At 32.2% G+C, this 19972-nt stretch overlaps 1 protein-coding gene across 1 annotated transcript; it reads right to left on the bottom strand.

Moving 5' to 3' along the window:
- Positions 1–3016: 3016 nt before the first annotated feature.
- On the bottom strand, positions 3017–6641 carry LOC138338444 (uncharacterized). Its single transcript, XM_069289407.1, has 3 exons — positions 6386–6641; positions 6107–6235; positions 3017–3084 (listed from the first exon to the last, which is right to left on the bottom strand). The coding sequence occupies exons 1-3, from the start codon at positions 6639–6641 to the stop codon at positions 3017–3019; spliced, it is 453 nt and encodes a 150-aa protein (XP_069145508.1).
- Positions 6642–19972: the final 13331 nt, after the last annotated feature.

Genomic DNA, 19972 nt, shown 5'->3' with positions numbered 1-19972 from the left:
TCTCGGATAACCGATTAAGGCAATTTTTTTCTAATTCAATTATTTTATCAAGAAATACGCGAACAAACACCACACACTAAGCTAGGGTTTATAGTTTTACTTTTATTTTTGTGTGATTATATATAAGTAAAATTTAATAAAAGAAAAATAGCAAATCAAATAAGAAAATAATCAGTATGAAAAAAAATCGCTTCAAATGGATAGTCAAGGAAAACATTACGATTATTTGAAGTTTCACAAAATTAAAGAGTGTAACTCAAAAAACTAGTTGTAAATTTGTGAAACTTCAAACGGTCATATTTTTTGCCTCGGATGTCCGATTGCGGCGATATTTTCTCAATGCGATTATATTTTCAAGTTCTAAAGGAACAAACACTACATACTGAGATAAACTTTATAGTTTTACTTTTATCATTTTGCGACTATATATAATGATAATTATAATAAGAGAAAATGAGCAAATCAAATAGAGAAATTGAGTTGACCATATAGATCTTAATAAAATAGTGAAATTGAAAAACAAATCGCCTCAAAATGATATACGAGACCAAAATTACAATCATTTGAAGTTTCACCAAAATAAAGATGTAACTCAGAAAAAGTAGTTGTAAATTTGTGAAACTTAAAATATTCATAACTTTTTATCTCAGATGTTCGATTGAGGCGATTTTTTTCAATATGGTAATTTTTTTTGAGATCTACGCTAGCAAACCAGACACTGAGATAAATGTTTATAGTTTTACTTTTATCTTTAAGTTATTATATATAAATAAAATTATAATAATAAAAAAGCAAATCAAATAAAGAAATTGATTTTACGACATAGATCTTAAAAGATAATCAGATTGAAAAAAATCACCTCAAACGGATATACAAGGTCAATGTTACGATCATTTGAAGTTTCACCAAATTAAGGAGTGCAACTGAAAAAGATAGTTGTAAATTTCTTAAATTTCAAATGGTGTTAGCTTTTGTCTTGGATGTCTGATTGAGGCAATTTTTTTTCCAATTGTTTTTTTTTCGAGATATATGCGTACAAACACCACAAACAAAGATATGATTTATAGTTTTACTATATCTTTGTGTGACAATATATAAGTAAAATTATAATAAGTGAAAAAAATAAATCAAATAAAGAAATCGAGTTTACCATGTAGATCTAAAAAAATGACAGGATTGAAAAAAGAAACCACTTCAAATGGATATTTGAGGCCAAAGTTACGATCATTTCAAGTTTCACCAAATAAAAGAGTATAACTAAAAAAATTAGTTATAAATTGTGAAACTTCAAATGGTCATAACTTTTGTCTCGGATGTCCAATTGAGGCGGTTTTTATTTTCAAATCGATTATTTTTTTGAGATTTATCTGGACAAACACCACATACAGAGATATAGTTTATAGTGTTACTTTTACTCTTTGTGTGGCTATATATAAATAAAATAAAAATAATAAGAAAAAAAGCAAATCAAATAAAGAAATTGAGTTGACCACGTAGATCTCGAAAATATAACATCATTGAAAAATGAAATAGCCTAAAAAGGATATTCGAGGTCAAAGTTACGATCATTTGAAGTTTCACCAAATTAAAGAGTGTTACTCAATAAAAGTAGTTGTAAATTTTTGAAATTTCATACGATCTTACTTTTCCCCCAGATGTTTTATTGAGGCAATTTTTCCTTCAATTTGATTATTTTTTAGAGATCTACACGAACAAACGTTATACACTGAGATAGGGTTTATAATTTTCTTTTTAAATCTTTGTGTAACTATGTGCAAGTAAAATTATAATAAGATTTAAAAAAAGAAAATCAAATAAAGGAATTGAGTGTATCATGTAGTTCTATTAATATAACCGATTTTTTTTAAAAATCATCTCAAACGGATGTTCGAGGTCAAAGTCAGAATCATTTGAAGTTTCACCAAATTAAAGAGTGTAACTCAAAAGAGGTTGTTGTAAATTTTTGAAACTTCAAACAATCATAAATTTATCCTCGGATGTCTGATTGAAGCGATTTTTTATTTTAAATTAGTTATTTTTTTGATATATACGTTATCAAACACCACACACAAATATATAATTTATAGTTTTACTTTTATCTTTGTGTGACAATATAGGTTAAATTATAATATGAGGAAAAAACAAATCAAATAAATGAATTGAGTTTACCACGTAGATATAAAAAAAATAACCAAATTGAAAATAAATTTGCCTCAAACGTATATTAGATGTCAAAGTTACGATCATTTGAAGTTTCACCAGATTAAAGAGTGTAACTCAATAAAAGTAGTTGTAAATTTGTGAAACATCAAACGGTAATAACTTTTTCCTCAGATGTCCGATTGATGGAATTTTGTTTTCAATTCGATTATTTTTTCGAGATCTACGCGAACAAACACAATACACTAAGATAGATTTCATATATTTACTTTTATCTTTGTATGATTATACATAAGTAAATAAGAGAAACAAAAGTGAATAAAATAAAGATGATTTGAAGTTTCACAAAATTCAAGAGTGTAACTCAAAAAAAACTAGTTCTAAATTTGTTAAACTTCAAATGTTCATAGCTTTTGCCTCGGATGTCGGATTAAGGTTATTTTATTTCAATCCGGTTTTTTTTCGAGGTGTACATGAACAATCACCACACACTGAGATAAGGTGTCATGCCCCGAGCTACCCCCGAGATGCGTACACGGAACCTAGGACCACAAGTGATCCCAAGCTAACCCTGCTGGCATGATCATGAGAATACTAAAGATAATAAACTGATGCGGAAGTTAAATCAGAATTATATTTGAAAAGATGGGGGATACCCATATTCTATAACTGAGATATTTGAAAACAGGAAATATTAACTCAATACTAAGCTGAATCTAACTATGTCAGAAATCAGCCTCTAAACTGGACTACAAATACTGGGACAAGCCCCAACTAAATCTAGCAAAAACTAAAACTAAATGACTAATGACTAAAACGAAACTTATAACTGTTGTCCTCGGAGAATGAGGACTCATTACTTAATCTGCTGAACTGGAGAGCAGAATTCGATCAATGCTTGATATGGATGCTCAGAACCTGAACCTACATCACAAGAAGATGTAGCGCACGTATGCGTCTGTACTTGAAAGGTACTGAGCATGTAGGATAGAGTAAAGCTAAAATAAAATATAACTGAACAAGCATAAAAGCAAGTACAATAATCTGACATGATAAACTGAATTCTGAGCTAACTGGATGCAATGACCAATTTATAACATGCTAAAATAGAATACTGAATATACTAATAAGTGGTCAATGCAGAGAGCCTCACTGATCTATGGGAGCTACTAATAACCGATAATAAAACTAAATGAGCTAAATGTGGAGTCTGATGTATATGCCCCATCGAGAGGACCCAATATACCCTGCCAAAGGTATAAAGGCATGCTCGCGTGATCACTAAACTGATTGCACACATAGGGGACTTACAACCTACTTGGCTAGTAGTTATGGGACTATTGGGTACGCTGAACCCTAGTCCAACTCGGTACTATTCTACTCCCAATGAATTCTGTAAATTAACTTATTATGTCTGAGTTTCTGTATATAGTGAATAACTCAAAACTGAACATGCAAACTGAGAATGCAACAATTAATCTGGTAATTATGCATTTATAACTAAGGCATGTATATCTGAAATGTCTAAAATATCCGACCTAACATGTGTAATTCAAGGACTAAAGAAATATATATATAGGGTTCTGAAATTCGTGCAATAAACATAATAATAACATGATAATTTGATTTGGAACATATAACTAATAAGTTCATGAAGTTCTAGAAACCCTAGATCTAATCATGATATGAGAATCAAGAATCTGACTAAAAACTAAGGACCCAATGGGTGAAAGGAACCCACTAGTGAAATCCCACAAACTTGGTGATGAAATCCACCAAAAAATACTTAAGTTTTGAGGCTGTAACTGCTGGAGCTTTTTGCGTTCTTGAACTAGAGTTCTTGAACTTTTTCTTCTCTATTGCTTCTAATTTTCTATGTTTTGATTTAATGATTTGACTTAGATATGTTTTAATTATGTTTCTAGGCTTAAACTGACTAAAATTTGATGATTTATGCATAAAATGACGTATCATAAGGTTTAAACAAAGTGATAAAGGTCAAAAATACCCTTGGAAAAGTTGTTGTCGAACCGAACGACGGCCAGGACTGACGGTCCATCGTCTGATCGAAACCTTGTCTTTGGGTCCGTCGACTGGACCTGTTCGACAAGCCTTTACTAAAATGGGCATAATTTTTTACTCGGAGGTTTGATTTTTATCAAGGTCGGTGTTTATGGAAAGATAATACAATTATCTAGCTGTGGATAGGTCATGGGACACCTAATTAATTTTGTGCTAAGAGTTATAACTATTTTAAGTTGACCTAACTGCATTTCCCCTTAACTGTCTGCAAATTTTACACCCACGGTCCATAGTTCCACCTACGGATCGTGCTGGTCATCCGTAGATCTTGTCAGAGAGTGGGTTAATGGGGGTATCAATTGACGGTCATGGACTACAGACCGTCGCTAACCTATGGACCGTAAGTCCGTCCGTCGTCCAAGACTTAACCAATTTTTCTAGGCTGAAATTTTTGGGAGTTTTTGATCCCATCGACGATTGTGCAGGACGGACCGTGGGTCAGGCTACGGTTCATCGATGCCACCGCTTTTTGCACCTGCATATATTTTTCTGTAATGCTGATTTTTGTCCTGTTTTGGCTATGGGGTGTTACATTATCTCCTCCTTGGGAAAATTCATCCTTGAATGAAGATAAACTAGCTAAACAAGAGGGAGAGATCTGCAAACCCTACTACTGAAAACTGAGAACTGAGTTTCAGACTGAATTGAGTTCTAATAACATGCAAATATGCTAAAAATATAAGTACAAACTGAGGGCACATGATTCTAAAACTGAATTTACGCATGAATGAGTGGAAAACTTAAGAGGAACTATTACCTCAAGCTAGGGTGGGATTGGAAGGAAAGAGGTGAGGATACTTGGCCTTCATGGCTGCTTCAGCTTCCCAAGTAGCTCATTCTACGGACTGACTTCTCCATAAAACATTGACTGAAGCGACTTCATTGTTTCTCAAAATTTTGACCTGACGGTCAAGAATATCAACTGGTACATCCTCATAAGAAATACTATCTTTCACCGCCACACTCTCCAATGGAACTATAGAGGCTGGATCATCCACACACTTCTTCAAAAGTGAGATGTGGAAGACCGAATGCACTGCTGCTAATTCTGCTGGCAACTCTAACTCATATGTCACCTTACAACCCTTTTCATGATCTTTTAAGGTCCTACATATCCAGGCTGAGCTTCCCTTTATTTCCAAATCTCATCACCCCTTTCATAGCGGAGATTTTCAGAAAAACCCAATCGTCAACTTCAAACTCTATTTCCCTTGTCCTTACATCTGCATAAGATTTCTGAAGACTTTGAGTTGTCTTAAGTCTATCTCTGATGAGTTTCACTTTTTCCATAGCATAAAGGTACTGAGTTTGTCCCCGTCAAAGCTGCTTCACCTACTTCAAACCAACCAACAGGAGATCTACATCTATGCCCATATAAAGCCTCATAAGGGGCCATCTAAATGCTGGAATAGTAGCTATTATTGTAGGCAAACTCAATAAGAAGAATGATCATCCCAAATACCTTTGAAATCAATCATACAAGCTCTCAACATATCCTCTAAGGTCTGAATGATACACTTTGCCTGCTCATCCGTATGTGGATGAAATGTTGTACTAATGTTAACTTGAGTACTAAGACCTTTCTGAAATGATTTCTACAAATGAGAGGTAAACTGAGGACCTCTATCTGAGATGATAGACAAAGGAACCCCATGCAACCTCATAATTTCATTAATGTAAAGCTTGGCATAGTCCTCTGCCAAATCTATAGTCTTGACCACACAAAAACGAGAAGACTTAGTCATCCTATCAACTATCATCCAAATTGAGTCATGTTGTCTGCAAATACAAGGTAATCCTGTGATAAAGTCCATGTTGATCACATCCTACTTCCAAGTACGAATATCGATCTCTTGAGTCATACCTCTTGGTTTCTGATGTTCTACCTTGACTTGCTGGCAATTGGGGCACTTACTCACAAAATCTGCTATATATCTCTTCATGCCATTGCACCAATAGACTTCTCGCAGATCGCGGTACATCTTAGTGTCACCTGGATGAACAGAATACCTAGAGTTATGGGGTTCTGCAAGAATATATTGTCTCAACGGGCCCAAATCAGGAACACACAATCTACCTTGGTAGCGAAGTACACCATCTCCCCCTTGGGAGAAAGACTCAACTCTCTAATTATGGACTGCACCTGTAAGTTCAAGCAAGATTGGGTCACTGTCTTTCTTTTCCTTAACCTCCACTACCAAAGACAATTCTGCCCCATTCTGAATTGTTACACCGCTATATGATATGCTCATACGACAAACTCCCAAGAAAGCAAGCCTGTGAACATCCTTCACTAGCTCCTTCTTTTGTTCCTCAACATGGGGTGCACTACCCATAGATAATCTACTAAGAGCATCGGCTACTACATTCGCATTACCAGGATGATAATGCACACTCATATCATAATCCTTAGGAAACTCAAACCATCTCTTCTGGTGAAGATTCAAATCTTTCTGGGTGAACACATACTAAAGGCTCTTATGATCGGTGAACACATCTACATGCGCACGATAAAAGTAGTGTAGCCATATATTGAGTAAAAACACCACTGCTACAAGCTCGAGGTCAGGAGTTGAATAGTTCTTCTCATGCGCCTTAAGCTTTCTAGAGGCATAAGATATAACCTTATCTCTTTGCATCAACACACAACCAAGGCCAACTCTGGATGCATCACATTAGATCAAATAACCATCTGAACCCCCTGGTAGAGTCAAGACAGGATCTATAGTCAATCTAGTTTTCAATTTTGTTAGGCTTTTCTCACAATCATCTGACCATTGGAACTTGACCATCTTCTGAGTTAACCTAGTCAATGGTGAGGCTAGTGACATAATTAGAACCAGAAACCTTCAAAGTAAGTACATAAAAAGTTTCAAGAAATTTCACCATTGACCTCACATTTTTTTAGTCAACTCTTGAAAGAATATTTGCAGTAGTTCCATCTTCAACACTAAATTCATCTTCAACACTAGTTCCATCTTCAACACTAGTTCCATCTTTGTTTTCAAAAGAATTAGAACCAAAGGTACGAAGACGATTCAAGTATCCAATATCATAAAAACTATATATTTCAAATGCAATCTCAAAATGTTGTGCTATATCAAGCATCAAAAATGTAGAGTTCCACCTAGTAGAAACATCTAAACATAATGATTTCTTACAAGTTATAGATTCAGATTCACAACATTCTTTAAACTTTCTAAGTCTTGCGGGAGATTGTTTAATGTATTTCACGACTTGTCTCACTAGCTTGACAAACTTACCAATTTACTTCAACCTATCTTGCACAATAAGATTAAGGATATGTGCTGTACACTTCACATGAAGATGGTCACCATTCATAATGTTAGTTCCCCAACTGCTCAATTTTTTGGACATTTGTTTCACAATAACATCATTAGAACTAGCATTATCAACTTTAATAGTAAAGACATTATCCAAACCCCATTCAAGCATACAATTAGTAATTCAAGCCTCCATATCCACACACTTATGACTAGAAATAGGACAAAAAATTATTATTCTTTTATGCAAAATCCAATTTCTATCTATAAAGTGGGCTGTCAAACACATGTAGTTTATTTTTTGTATAGAGTTCCAAGTATCTGTTGTAAGACAAACTCTTGGACGTGCTTCTTTGAAAAAGTTCTTCAATTTTTTTTCTTCAAGTTATAGTTCATAACAATCTCTCGTCACAATTCTACGAGAAGGAATATGAAATTGAGGCATTGTAACTCTCACGAAGTTTTTAAAACCCTCTTTATCAACAAAACAAAATGTTAGATCGTCAACAATTATCATTTGGATAAAGCTTTCCTACTTTGTTCTTGGTTAAATTTCCAAGTGCTAATGACCCCTTCCATTGCTCCCGTTGAAGATGATAGAAAATTAATTAGATTGTGACCTTTATCTACGGTGTCACGAGGAAATTTAGGACATGTTCTCATATGAGTATTCATTGATGACATACCATTAGATGATATAGAAGCTGCATACGCTTTTGCACAATACTTGCATTTGGCTTTACTAGCTCCATTTTCATCGGTGAACTTTTCAAAATGCTTCCAACAATTAGCTCTAGGTTCTATGGTTTTTATTTTCTTTGAAGTATCAACATCAACTTCAACCTCACTGGGAGATGAGGTGTAAGGTATGCTCTCATTTGAAGATCCACTTTCACTTCCCTTACTTCCAGTTTGTGCCATCTATACAAAAGTGAAACAAACAACAAGAACAACAATCAACAAAGTTACAAGGATCAGACATCTTGATACATTACTTCTTTTTGCCTAATAGTGCTACTAAATCTAGCTAGCCTTCTCTTAAACTTACATGTGAATAAAAGGGCAAAAGGCATAAGAAATAGTATATGAAGTTATTTGCTATCAGTTTCAAATAACAACATTTGTTATGAAACTGATACTGCTTTTCGGAAGATATTCTGTCAAGGAGAAAGCATAGCTAAAGGGTCATAACTCATAAACAGACTTCCTCTGTACAAAAATATTTGACTAACTTACAGTTACGAGTGACGAAAAAAAGAGATGAGTGAGAATGACGAACTGATGATAAAATGGAAGTGGTGGCTGCGGCGAGCCAGCGGGCGACGACCGACGTGGACTGGCGAGTGGCGTCTTAGTGTGTGCTGCTGGCTGCTGGTGCGGCCTAGCCTGCATATCTGCGTCAGCGTCACTGCGTGACAGGCTGATAGCGTGGCGGCTGGCGGCGTGACTGGTAGACGACCAACGGTCAACGGTAGACGGTAGTGGACGTGTTTCAAAAAAGAAGGTTTCACTTTCAGTGTTTATAATTTGCATGATGTTAATTTAGGGATTTATCAATTTAGGGAAATTGGCTTGGGGCTTGGGTATTGGGTTATGGGTATTTGGGTTAGGATTTAAGAATTTGAATAGTTGGGCTTGGGCTGACTGCTGAGTAATAGGAATTTATGTAGTTGGGCTTGGGAGGATTAGGAATGGGTTATGGACTTATGGGGTAACAACAAATAACAATTATGTACATATATATAATTTTGATTTTTTCGTTAATTGATTTTTAAATCTAAAAACCAAAAATCAAACCAAAATACCAAAATGTAAAAATTCAAAACTAAAACCGACCGAAATAGCCAAAAAACCAAAACCGAAATTAAAAAAAATCGGTTCGGTCATTTTTTTTGGTTTGAACCATATTATGCCCAGGCCTAGGGACAATCTCTAGCAAAATCTAGCAAACTGAAACTAAATGACTAAAGACTGAAATGAAACTCATAACTATTGTCCTCGGAGAAGGGGGACTCACCACTGAACAAATATCACGAGAAGATGTAGCGCACGTATGCGTCAGTACTTGAAATGTACTGAGCATGTAGGATACAGTAAAGCTGGAATAAAACATAACTGAACAATCATAAAAGCAAGTATAATAATCTGACATCATAAACTTAATTATGAGCTAACTGGATTCAATGACTAATTTATAACATGCTAAAACTTAATACTGCATATACTTATAAATGGTCAATGCAGAGAGCCTGACTGATCTGTGGGAGCTACTAATAACCAATAATAAAACCACATGAGCTAAATGTGGATTCCAATGTATGCGCCCCATCAAGAGGACCCTATATACCCTGCCAAAGGTATAAAGGCATACTGGCGTGATCACTAAACTTATTGCCCACAGAAGGGATTTAAAACCTACTTGGCTAGTAGTTCTGGGACTATTGGGTACGCTGAATCCTAGTCCAACTCGGTATTTTGCTACTCCTAATGAATTCTGTAAATTAATTGATTATGTCTGGGTTTCTGTAAATACTGAAAAGCTCGAAACTGAACATTCAAACTAAGAATGCAACAACTGATATGGTAATTACGCATTTATAACTGAGGCATGTAGATCTGAAATGTCTAAAATATCTGACCTAGCATGTGTAATTCAAGAACTAAAGAAATACATATTTAAGGTTCTTAAATTCATGCAATAAACATAATAATAACATGATAAACTTATTTGGAACATATAACTAATAAGTTCATGAAGTTCTCTTGAAGTTCTAGAAACCCTAGATCTAATCATGATATGGGAATAAAGAATCCGACTGAAAACTAGGGGCCCAATGGGTGAAAGGAACCCACTAGTGGAATCCCCCATGCCTAGTCATATTTTTTTTGACTATATTTAAGTATAATTATAATAAGATAAAAAGAGCAAATCAAATCGAGAAATTGAGTTGACCATGTATATCTCGAGAAAATAGTGCAATTGAAAAAGAAATCGCCTCAAACGGATATTCGAGGCCAAAGTTACGATCATTTGAAGATTCACAAAAAATAAAGAGTGCAACTCAGAAAAAGTAGTTGTAAATTTGTGAAACTTCAAATGGTAAATTTTTTTGCCTTGGATGTGTGATTGAGGCAATCTTTTTCAATCTGATAATTTTTCGAGATCTTTGCTTGCAAACACCACACACTGAGATAGGGTTTATAATTTTACTTTTATCTTTTTGTGATTATCAATAAGTAAAATTATAATAAAGAAATAAAATAAGCAAAAAATAAAGGAATTGAGTTTACCACGTAGATCTTAGAAGATAACCACATTGAAAAAATAATTCTCTCAAACGGATATTCAAGGTCAAAGTTAAGATCATTTGAAGATACACCAAATTAAGGAGTGTAAATAAAAAAAAAGGTAATTGTAAATTTGTGAAACTTAAAATGGTAATAACTTTTCCCTCGGATGTCCGATTGAGGCGATATTTTTTATTTCCATTTAGTTTTTTTTTGAGATATACGCATAGAAACACTACATACTGAGATATAGTTTATAGTTTTACTTTTATCTTTGTGTGAAATATATAAGTAAAATTAATAAAAAAAAATGCAAATCAAATAAAGAAATTGAGTAAACCACATCGATCTCAAAAAAAAAATAACAAAATTGAAAGAAGAAATCCCTTAAACGGATATTTGAGGCCAAAGTTACGATCATTTTTTGAATTTTCACCAAATAAAACAGTGTAAATAAAAAAAGTAGTTGTAAATTTGTGAAACTTCAAACGGTCATAACTATTGTCTCAGATGTCCGATTGAGGTGATTTTTATTTTCAAATCGGTTATTTTTTCAAGATCTATGTGAACAAACACCACAGATAAACATAGGATTTATATTTTTACTTTTATGTTTGTGTGACTATATATAAGTAAAATTAAGATAAGAAAAAAATAAATAAATCAAATAAAGGAATTGGGTTTACCACATAGATCTTGAAAAACTTACAGAATTGAAAAAACAAATCGCCTAAAATAGATATTCGAGGCAAAAGTTATGATCATTTGAATTTTCACCAAATTAAAGAGTGCAACTAAAAAAAAAGTAGTTGTAAATTGGTGAAACTTCAAATGGTCATAAATTTTGCCTTTAATGTCCGACTGAGGAGATTTTATTTTTTAAATATGTTTTTTTTAAAAATATATGTGAGAAAACACCACACACTGAGATATCGTTTATAATTTTAGTTTTATCTTTAAGTGATTATATATAATTAAAATTATAATAATTGAAAAAAATAAACCAAATAAACGAATTCAATATACCACGTAGATCTCAGAAGATAACCTCATTGAAAAATAATCGCCTCAAACAGATATTCAAGGTCAAAGTTACGATCATTTGAAGTTTCACCAAATTAAGGAGTGTAACTCAAAAAAAGGTAGTTGTAAATTTGTGAAACTTAAAACGGTCATAACTTTTGTCTTTGATGTCCGATCGAGGCGATTTTTTATTTCCAATTGGTTATTTTTTCGAGATATACACACACAAACATCACACACTGAGATACAATTTATTGTTTTACTTTTATCATTGTGTGACAATATATAAGTAAAACTATATTAACAGAAAAAAATCAAATTAAATAAAGAAATTGAGTGAACCACTTAGATCTCGAAAAAATAACAAAATTGAAAAACTAAATCTCCTCAAATGGATATTTGAGGCCACAGTTACGATCATTTGAATTTTCACCAAATAATAGAGTGTAACTTACAAATTAGTTGTAAATTTGTGAAATTTCAAACGATCATAAATTTTTCCTTGGATGTCCGATTGAGGCAATTTTTATTTTCAAAATGGTTATTTTATTGAGATTTATGTGAACAAAGACCACACACAGAGATAGGGTTACAGTGTTACTTTTATATTTGTGTGACTATATATACGTAAAATTAAAGTAAGAGAAAAGATATAAGCAAATCAAATAAAAAATTGAGTTTACCACGTAAATCTAAAAAAACAGAATTGAAAAAAGAAATCGCCTAAAACAGATATTCGAGTCGAAAAGTACGATAATTTGAAATTTTCCAAATTAAGAGTGTAACTCAAAAAAATTAGTTGTATATTTGTGAAACTTCATACGTTCATACTTTCTGCCTCAAATATTCGATTGATGCAATTTTTCTTTCAATTTAATTATTTTTTAGATCTACTCAAACAAATTCTATACAATGAGATAGGGTTTATAGTTTTTTTAATTTTTTTTGACTTTATGTAAGTAAAATTATGACAAGGGAAAAAATATCAAATAAAGGAATTGATGTACCACTTCTAAAAAAATAATTGAATTGAAAAATAATCGCCTCAAACGGACATTCGAGGTCAAAGTTACGATCATTTGAAGTTTCACCAAATTAAAGACTGTAACTCAAAAAAGTTAGTTGTGAATTAGTCAAACTTCAAACGGTCATAACTTTATCCTCATATGTCTGATTGAAGCAATTTTTTATTTCAAATTAGTTATTTTTTTGAGATACAACAATCAAGCACCACACTGAGATATAATTTATATTTTTACTTTTTTCTTTGTGTGACTATAAAAGTCAAATTATAATACGAGAAAAAAAAATCAAATAAAGGAATTGAGTTTACCATATAGATCTCAAAAAAATAACCAAATTGAAAAAAAATCGTCTCAAACGGATATTAGATGCCAAAGTTACGATCATTTGAAGTTTCACCAAATTGAAGAGTGTAACTCAATAAAAGTAGTTGTAAAGTTTTGAAAATTCAAGTGGTAATGACTTTTGTCTCTGTTGTCCGATTGAGGCGATTTTTTTTTCAATTCGGTTACTTTTTTGAGATCTATGCGAACAAACACCACACACAGAGATAGATTTCATAGTTTTACTTTTATATTTATATGATTATATACTAGTACAATTATAATTAGAGAAAAAAGTAAATCAAATAAATAAATTTAGTTTACCACTTAGATCTCAAAAAATTACCAGTATAAAAAAAATCACTTCAAATGGATATTCGAGGAAAAAATTACGTTTATTTGAAGTTTCAAAAATTTCAACAATGTAACTCATAAAACTAGTCGTAAATTTTTGAAACTACAAACATTCATAACTTTTGCCTCAGATGTCCGATTAAAGCTACTTTTTTTCAATCATATTATTTTATCGAGGTCTACAAGAACAAACACCACATACTGAGATAAGGTTTATATTTTTACTTTTATATTTTTGTGACTATATATACGTATAATTATAATAAGAGAAAAAGAGCAAATCAAATAGAGATATTTAGTTGACCACGGATATCTCGATAAAATAGTGTGATTGAAAAATAAAATCGCCTCAAACGGATATTAGATGTCAAAGTAACGATCATTTGAAGTTTCACCAAAATAAAGAGTGTAACCTAGAATAAGTAGTTGTAAATTTGTGAAACTTAAAACGGTCATAACTTTTGTCTTAGATGTCCGATTGAGGTGATTTTTTATTTCCAATTGGTTATTTTTTTGAGATATACGCGTACAAACATCACACACTGAGATACGGTTTATTGTTTTACTTTTATCATTGTGTGACAGTATATAAGTAAAACTATATTAAGAGAAAAAAATCAAATTAAATAAAGAAATTGAGTTTAGCACGTAGATCTCAGAAGATAACCACATTGAAAAAATAATCGCCTCAAATAGATATTCAAGGTCAAAGTTACGATCTTTTGAAGTTTCACCAAATTAAGGAGTATAACTCAAAAAAGGTAGTTGTAAATTTGCGAATCTTAAAACGGTCATAACTTTTGTCTCAAATGTCCGATTGAGGCGATTTTTTATTTCCAATTGGTTATTTATTCGAGATATACGCGTACAGACACCACATATTGAATATGGTTTATAGTTTTACTTTTATCTTTGTGTGACAATATATAAGTAAAACTATAATAAGAAAAAAAAATCAAATAAAGAAATTGAGTCAACCACGTAGATCTCGAAAAAAGTAACAAAATTGAAAAAAGACATCCCCTCAAACGATTATTTGAGGCCAAAGTTACGATCATTTGAGTTTTCACCAAATAAAAGAGTAACTAAAACAAAGTAGTTGTAAATTTGTAAAACTTCAAAAGGTCATAATTTTTTCTTCGGATGTCCGACTGAGGCGATTTTTATTTTCAAATTGGTTATTTTTTCGAGATATATGTGAACAAACACCACACGGAGAGATAGGGGTTATAGTGTTACTTTTATCTTTTTGTTACTAATAAATAAAAAAAATAAATCAAATAAAGGAATTGAGTTTACCACATAAATCTCAAAAAGATAACATAATTGAAAAAAGAAGTCGCCTCAAACGGATATTTGAGGCAGAAGTTATGATTACTTGAAGTTTCACTAAAGTAAAGAGTGTAACAAAAAAAATAGTTATAAATTTGTGAAACTTCAAATGCTCATAACTTTTTCCTTTAATATCCGATTGAGGGGCTTTTATTTTATAAATATATTATTTTTTTCGAGATATACACGAACAAACACCACACACTGAGATATGTTTGCAATTTTATCTTTGTGTGACTGTATATAGGTAAAATTATAATAAGATAAAAAAAAAGGGATAATGCACAAGTACCCCCTCAACCTATGCCCGAAATCTCAAAGACACACTTATACTATACTAAGGTCCTATCATACCCCAAAATTTATTTTATTAATAATTTTCTACCCCTTTTCGGTCGACATGACACTCTCTTGTGGGCCCAACATTGATTGACTTTTTGTTTCAAGTTAGTGCCACGTAGGCACAAAAGGGGTAGACAATAATTCATAAAATAAGTTTAGGGGGGTTATAGGACCTTAGTATAGTATAAGTGTGTCTTTGGGATTTCAGACATAGGTTGAGGGGGTGCTTGTGCATCCCTCCCTCCCCCCCCCCCAAAAAAAAAAATAAAATAAAATAAAGCAATTGAGTTTACCACGTAGATCTCAAAAAATAAGGAAATTAATTTCTTTCCTCAAACAGATATTCGAGGACAAAGTTACGATCATTTGAAGTTTCACCATATTAAAGAATATAACTAAAAAAAGTTCTTGTACATTTGTGAAACTTCAAAAGATCATAACTTTTGCTTCAAATGTTGGATTGAGGCGATTTATTTTTAAAATTGTTTTTTTGAGATTTACTAAGATAGGGTTTGTAGTTTTACTTTTATCTTTGTGTGAGTATATATATGAGTATATATAAGTAAAATTAAAATAAGAGAAAAACATCTAATCAAATAGAGGAATTAAGTTTTCCACGTAGATCTCGAAAAAAAAATAACCAAACTGAAATAAAAATCACCTCAAACAAATAATCGAGGTCAAAATTACGACCATTTGAAGTTTCACCAAATTAAAGATTTAAACTCAAAAAAGTAGTTGTAAATTTGTGAAACTTCAAATGTTCATAACTTTTGCCTCTGATGTCCGATTGTGGTGATTTTTTTCAATATGATTATTTTTTTTTATATTTAGGCGAACAAACACCACACAGTGTGATATGATTTATACTTTTACTTCTATATTTGTGTGACTATATATAAGTAAAATTATAATAAGAAAAAAAAGTAATTTAAATAAAGCAATTGAGTTCATCACGTAGATCTCGAATAAATAACCAAATTGAAAATAAAAATCGCCTCAAACAGATATCCAGGCAAAAATCATGATCATTTGAAGTTTCACCAAATTAAAGAGTGTAACTTTAAAAAAGTAGTTGTGAATTTATGAAACTTCAAATGGTCATAAATTTTGCCTCGTATGTCCGATTCAGGCAATTTTTTTTCAAAATGAACTCATCTAGATGCACTCCATATGGATAGTGTCAGGCATATGTTATTACCTTACCATGTTGCATGAGGACATAACTCAAACCTACTTGAGAAGCATCATAATACACAACAAACCCTTCGATACCCTTCGATAAGGTCAGCACCGTGTGACACCATTGATTATATTATATATCACGGTATATATATTTGCAATTATTAATTTACTAGTAAAATTATCTGCTCTTCGCACGAGAAATATATATCACAGAATTTATAAAATATTACTTAAAGCATATCAGGTATTATCACGAAAACACTATATTATCTTACTTGCAAGATTACATAGTAACAAACATTTATAATGTAAAGGAAAATGAATATTGTTACATCTTATTATTTATCTTTAATAACATAATCATAAATTAATGATAGTAAAAAGGCATACCAGTATTTGTAACATAAGCAATGGTATTAGTGGGCCATTCAACAGGAGAAAAATACACAAATATTTAATTGTGAAGGAGTAGGAGGAGGAGGAAAGAAGGAGAAGGAGAAGAGGAATAAGAAGAAAGAAGAAGAGGTTTAGAATTTTTGTAGTTTTAGAATAAAAAGAAATCTCTCTATTTATAGACAACAAATGGTAGTGTAAAAATGGTTACTGTGCTTTATCAGAAAGGTCGCAACTATTTGGAAAGTTGCAACCCCTTGAAAAGGTCACAACCTTTCATAAAACTTGTAACTTTTCATAAATGTCGCAGCTCTTCATCAACGTGACAACTTTTAATAAAAGTCACAACTTTTCATGGAAGTCACAACTCTTTATTAAAATCGCAACTTTTCATAAGAATCACAAGATTTGACATAACAGAATTTGACAAGCACATTACAGTAAGCGGAAAACGATAGGAATTTCCTGCATAAAAATAAATTCATGTGATCTTGTGAATCTTGATACATTGTTTATCAAGTTTTCTTAGAGCTCATGGTGTAAACAATTCTTTTCAATATTAGATACCAACATAAAAACAACCACTTGGACAGTGGAAGAATGTTGATAAAATTTTATGTCTCACGGTTAAATTTGTTGTGTATGGTCTATAGATTCTCCTCCCCTATTTTTCGCTACTTTTTTGGGCGTGGTTCAAATTTATCCATTTCCAATCAATAGAATAAGAGAAGTTTGTATTTTGAATCAATAGTATTATTGGGTTAACTATTTCTTCCTTTTCTTTTGAATTAGAATACCATGCACCGTAGAATTACTTTTTGGTAAGGTGCATCTACAATGATTTGGTTGCCGAATTTCACCTATCTCATAATTTTTTTGTGACTATGGTCTTGTTATTGGTATAAAAGATAAGGGATAACTAATTTTGGAATTAAATTTAGGATAAGATTATCCCATGTTTAGTTGGTATATGATCACATGATAACTGTTGTCAATCTGTGTTTGAAAACAGAATTACTGATTCAAACAAAATTTTGCAGAAAAATGAAGTAACCAAAGATTATTGAATCAGTACAAAAGATTTAAATCTGTGACGTACCAGAATCTGGAAAATTTGAACAGAAAAAGACCAAGTCAACTAATGGACAATGTCCCGTTAAGGAAATTATTCCCCTCTAGTATCCAAAATTTGAATTGAAATATATCCTCCTAGGATAGAATGATCTCAATCACCAGCGTGTAGAATACCAGAAAATCTGGTGCCAACAAACCACTCAACAAAAGTAAAGTACACGAAGAAATTTTTTGCAGAAGAAGAAGAAGAAGAAACCATAAAAATTTGCAAGGAAAAATTCTGAGGAATGAATGATATTTATAGGCAAGAGGAACAGGTTCCTAAAGGTTGCAACCCTTTCAGAATCCACACGACCATTAATGAAAGTTTGCAATCTTTAAAATGGTCTTGGCTGTTCCTGAAAGTTGCAACTTTTCAAAAAAAATATTTCTAAATGGTGGGAAATTCAAATAAAACCGGAAAAAATTAAATAAAAGGGGTCACGCAGATTCGAGTATGTTCGGGTTATTCAACTAAAAAATTGAAATATTTCGGTTAATCTCAACTGAATAATTGAAAAAGTTTCTATTATCAACTAAATAATTGATAAAATTTTGGCCATTTAGTTTAATTAAATTAATTAAATTAATAATTAAAAAAACTTTGTCAAAAAAATAATCTCTCAATAATTTTCCAACGACGAGCCGACCAAGCGACGCGACGACGGCGCGAGGGGGGTACCTCTTTCCTACCCATTTAATAATTAATAGGAGTGTTTCTATATTTAATCTCTTCTAATTTTCTTTCCACCATTGATGAGAGACAAATGTCTTTTCACTAAAGAATAAGAGGACTTTTCCAGTTCCCAAATATTCAAGTTCCTCTCTTTTCATCTTTTCTCCATTTTCCATTAATTCGTGGTACATACCCAACAATTACTTATCCCGAAATTAGTTATTCAGGGATCGTAGTGTTATTTTTATTCCACATTGAGGGTCGGATAACAATCCCTAGATAACTCGTTCCCAATCAAACGTACCCTAAGAGTTTTGCGATTACTATCATGCTAAACAGAAGAAAGAGATTTGCCAGAAATTGAGTATAAAGATATTAGTTTCCACTTTGTTAATACTTGTACGTTTAAGAAAGGATTTGATTCAGAACATGCTCATATTTGGTGATACAAGTTATGTGCTCTCTTTATATATGTGGAAGTATTTTACCATTTGTTTCTTCCATTTGCATGCTTGGTGATATTCTGGCTGCATGTCTGGTTTTACAGTTATGTAGTGCCCCCGAATGCACCACCTTGTTCCGTAAGGACTACAGAGCAGTGTTTTTTTAGGTGGCCCAGGTCTCCAATGGGGGGTCAGTTTGAGTTCAAAATTAATTAGTATTTAAACTAAAGCACAATGATCAGAGACAATATAGATTTTCTATTTAAAAAAAAAGTAGCAAATGTATTGCACGAGAATGGAAGTGTCATGAAACTAGAGTATGTATAATATAAAAAAAGAGGAAAGTTTCTTGCGTGAAACATGCATTGAATTTAAGGATGCTTAAACTGTTTCTTTACTCACATTTTCATCACAATGTTAAGGAACCATACGAGAAAGTTGAACTTACAATTTTTTTGCGGAGCAAAGAATCTAGCCTAGTCTTAGCCACCACACTAAAAAAGGTCCTCCCTCTTCTAGAAACTAGAATAAGCTTTGATCATCTCGATAGCTTTTGAAAAGTTTAAAAGAAAACTCCTCATTTTTTATCCGTAAAGTAGAAATTTCCTTGTAAATCATGATATCCTCTCGAAGTGGTCCCATGTGACTTCTAAAATCCCCTCAGAATATTAGTTTCTCAGCACGTGTGATAACTTTCACAACCTTCTTTTTTTTTCTTGAACTGGTAATTTTGTTTATTCCTCAAAAGTCAGTACTCATCACTATTTATAGAATGTACTTCAAATCCTACTATCTTTTACTAAATTATGTCTAGTACATCAATTATAGAGACAGTATCATTTGAGTATAATTGAATATAACAAAAACATAGTAGCATACGAAAATTTAATTGAATTTTTTATACTATTCTCAACACTATCAAAAGCTCTAGAGTTCATTTCCTTCTATATG

This window comes from Solanum lycopersicum, chromosome 9, assembly GCF_036512215.1.
Source record: "Solanum lycopersicum chromosome 9, SLM_r2.1".
Classification (NCBI taxonomy): Eukaryota; Viridiplantae; Streptophyta; class Magnoliopsida; order Solanales; family Solanaceae; genus Solanum; species Solanum lycopersicum.
This window is presented reverse-complemented; position numbering and strand designations above follow the sequence as displayed.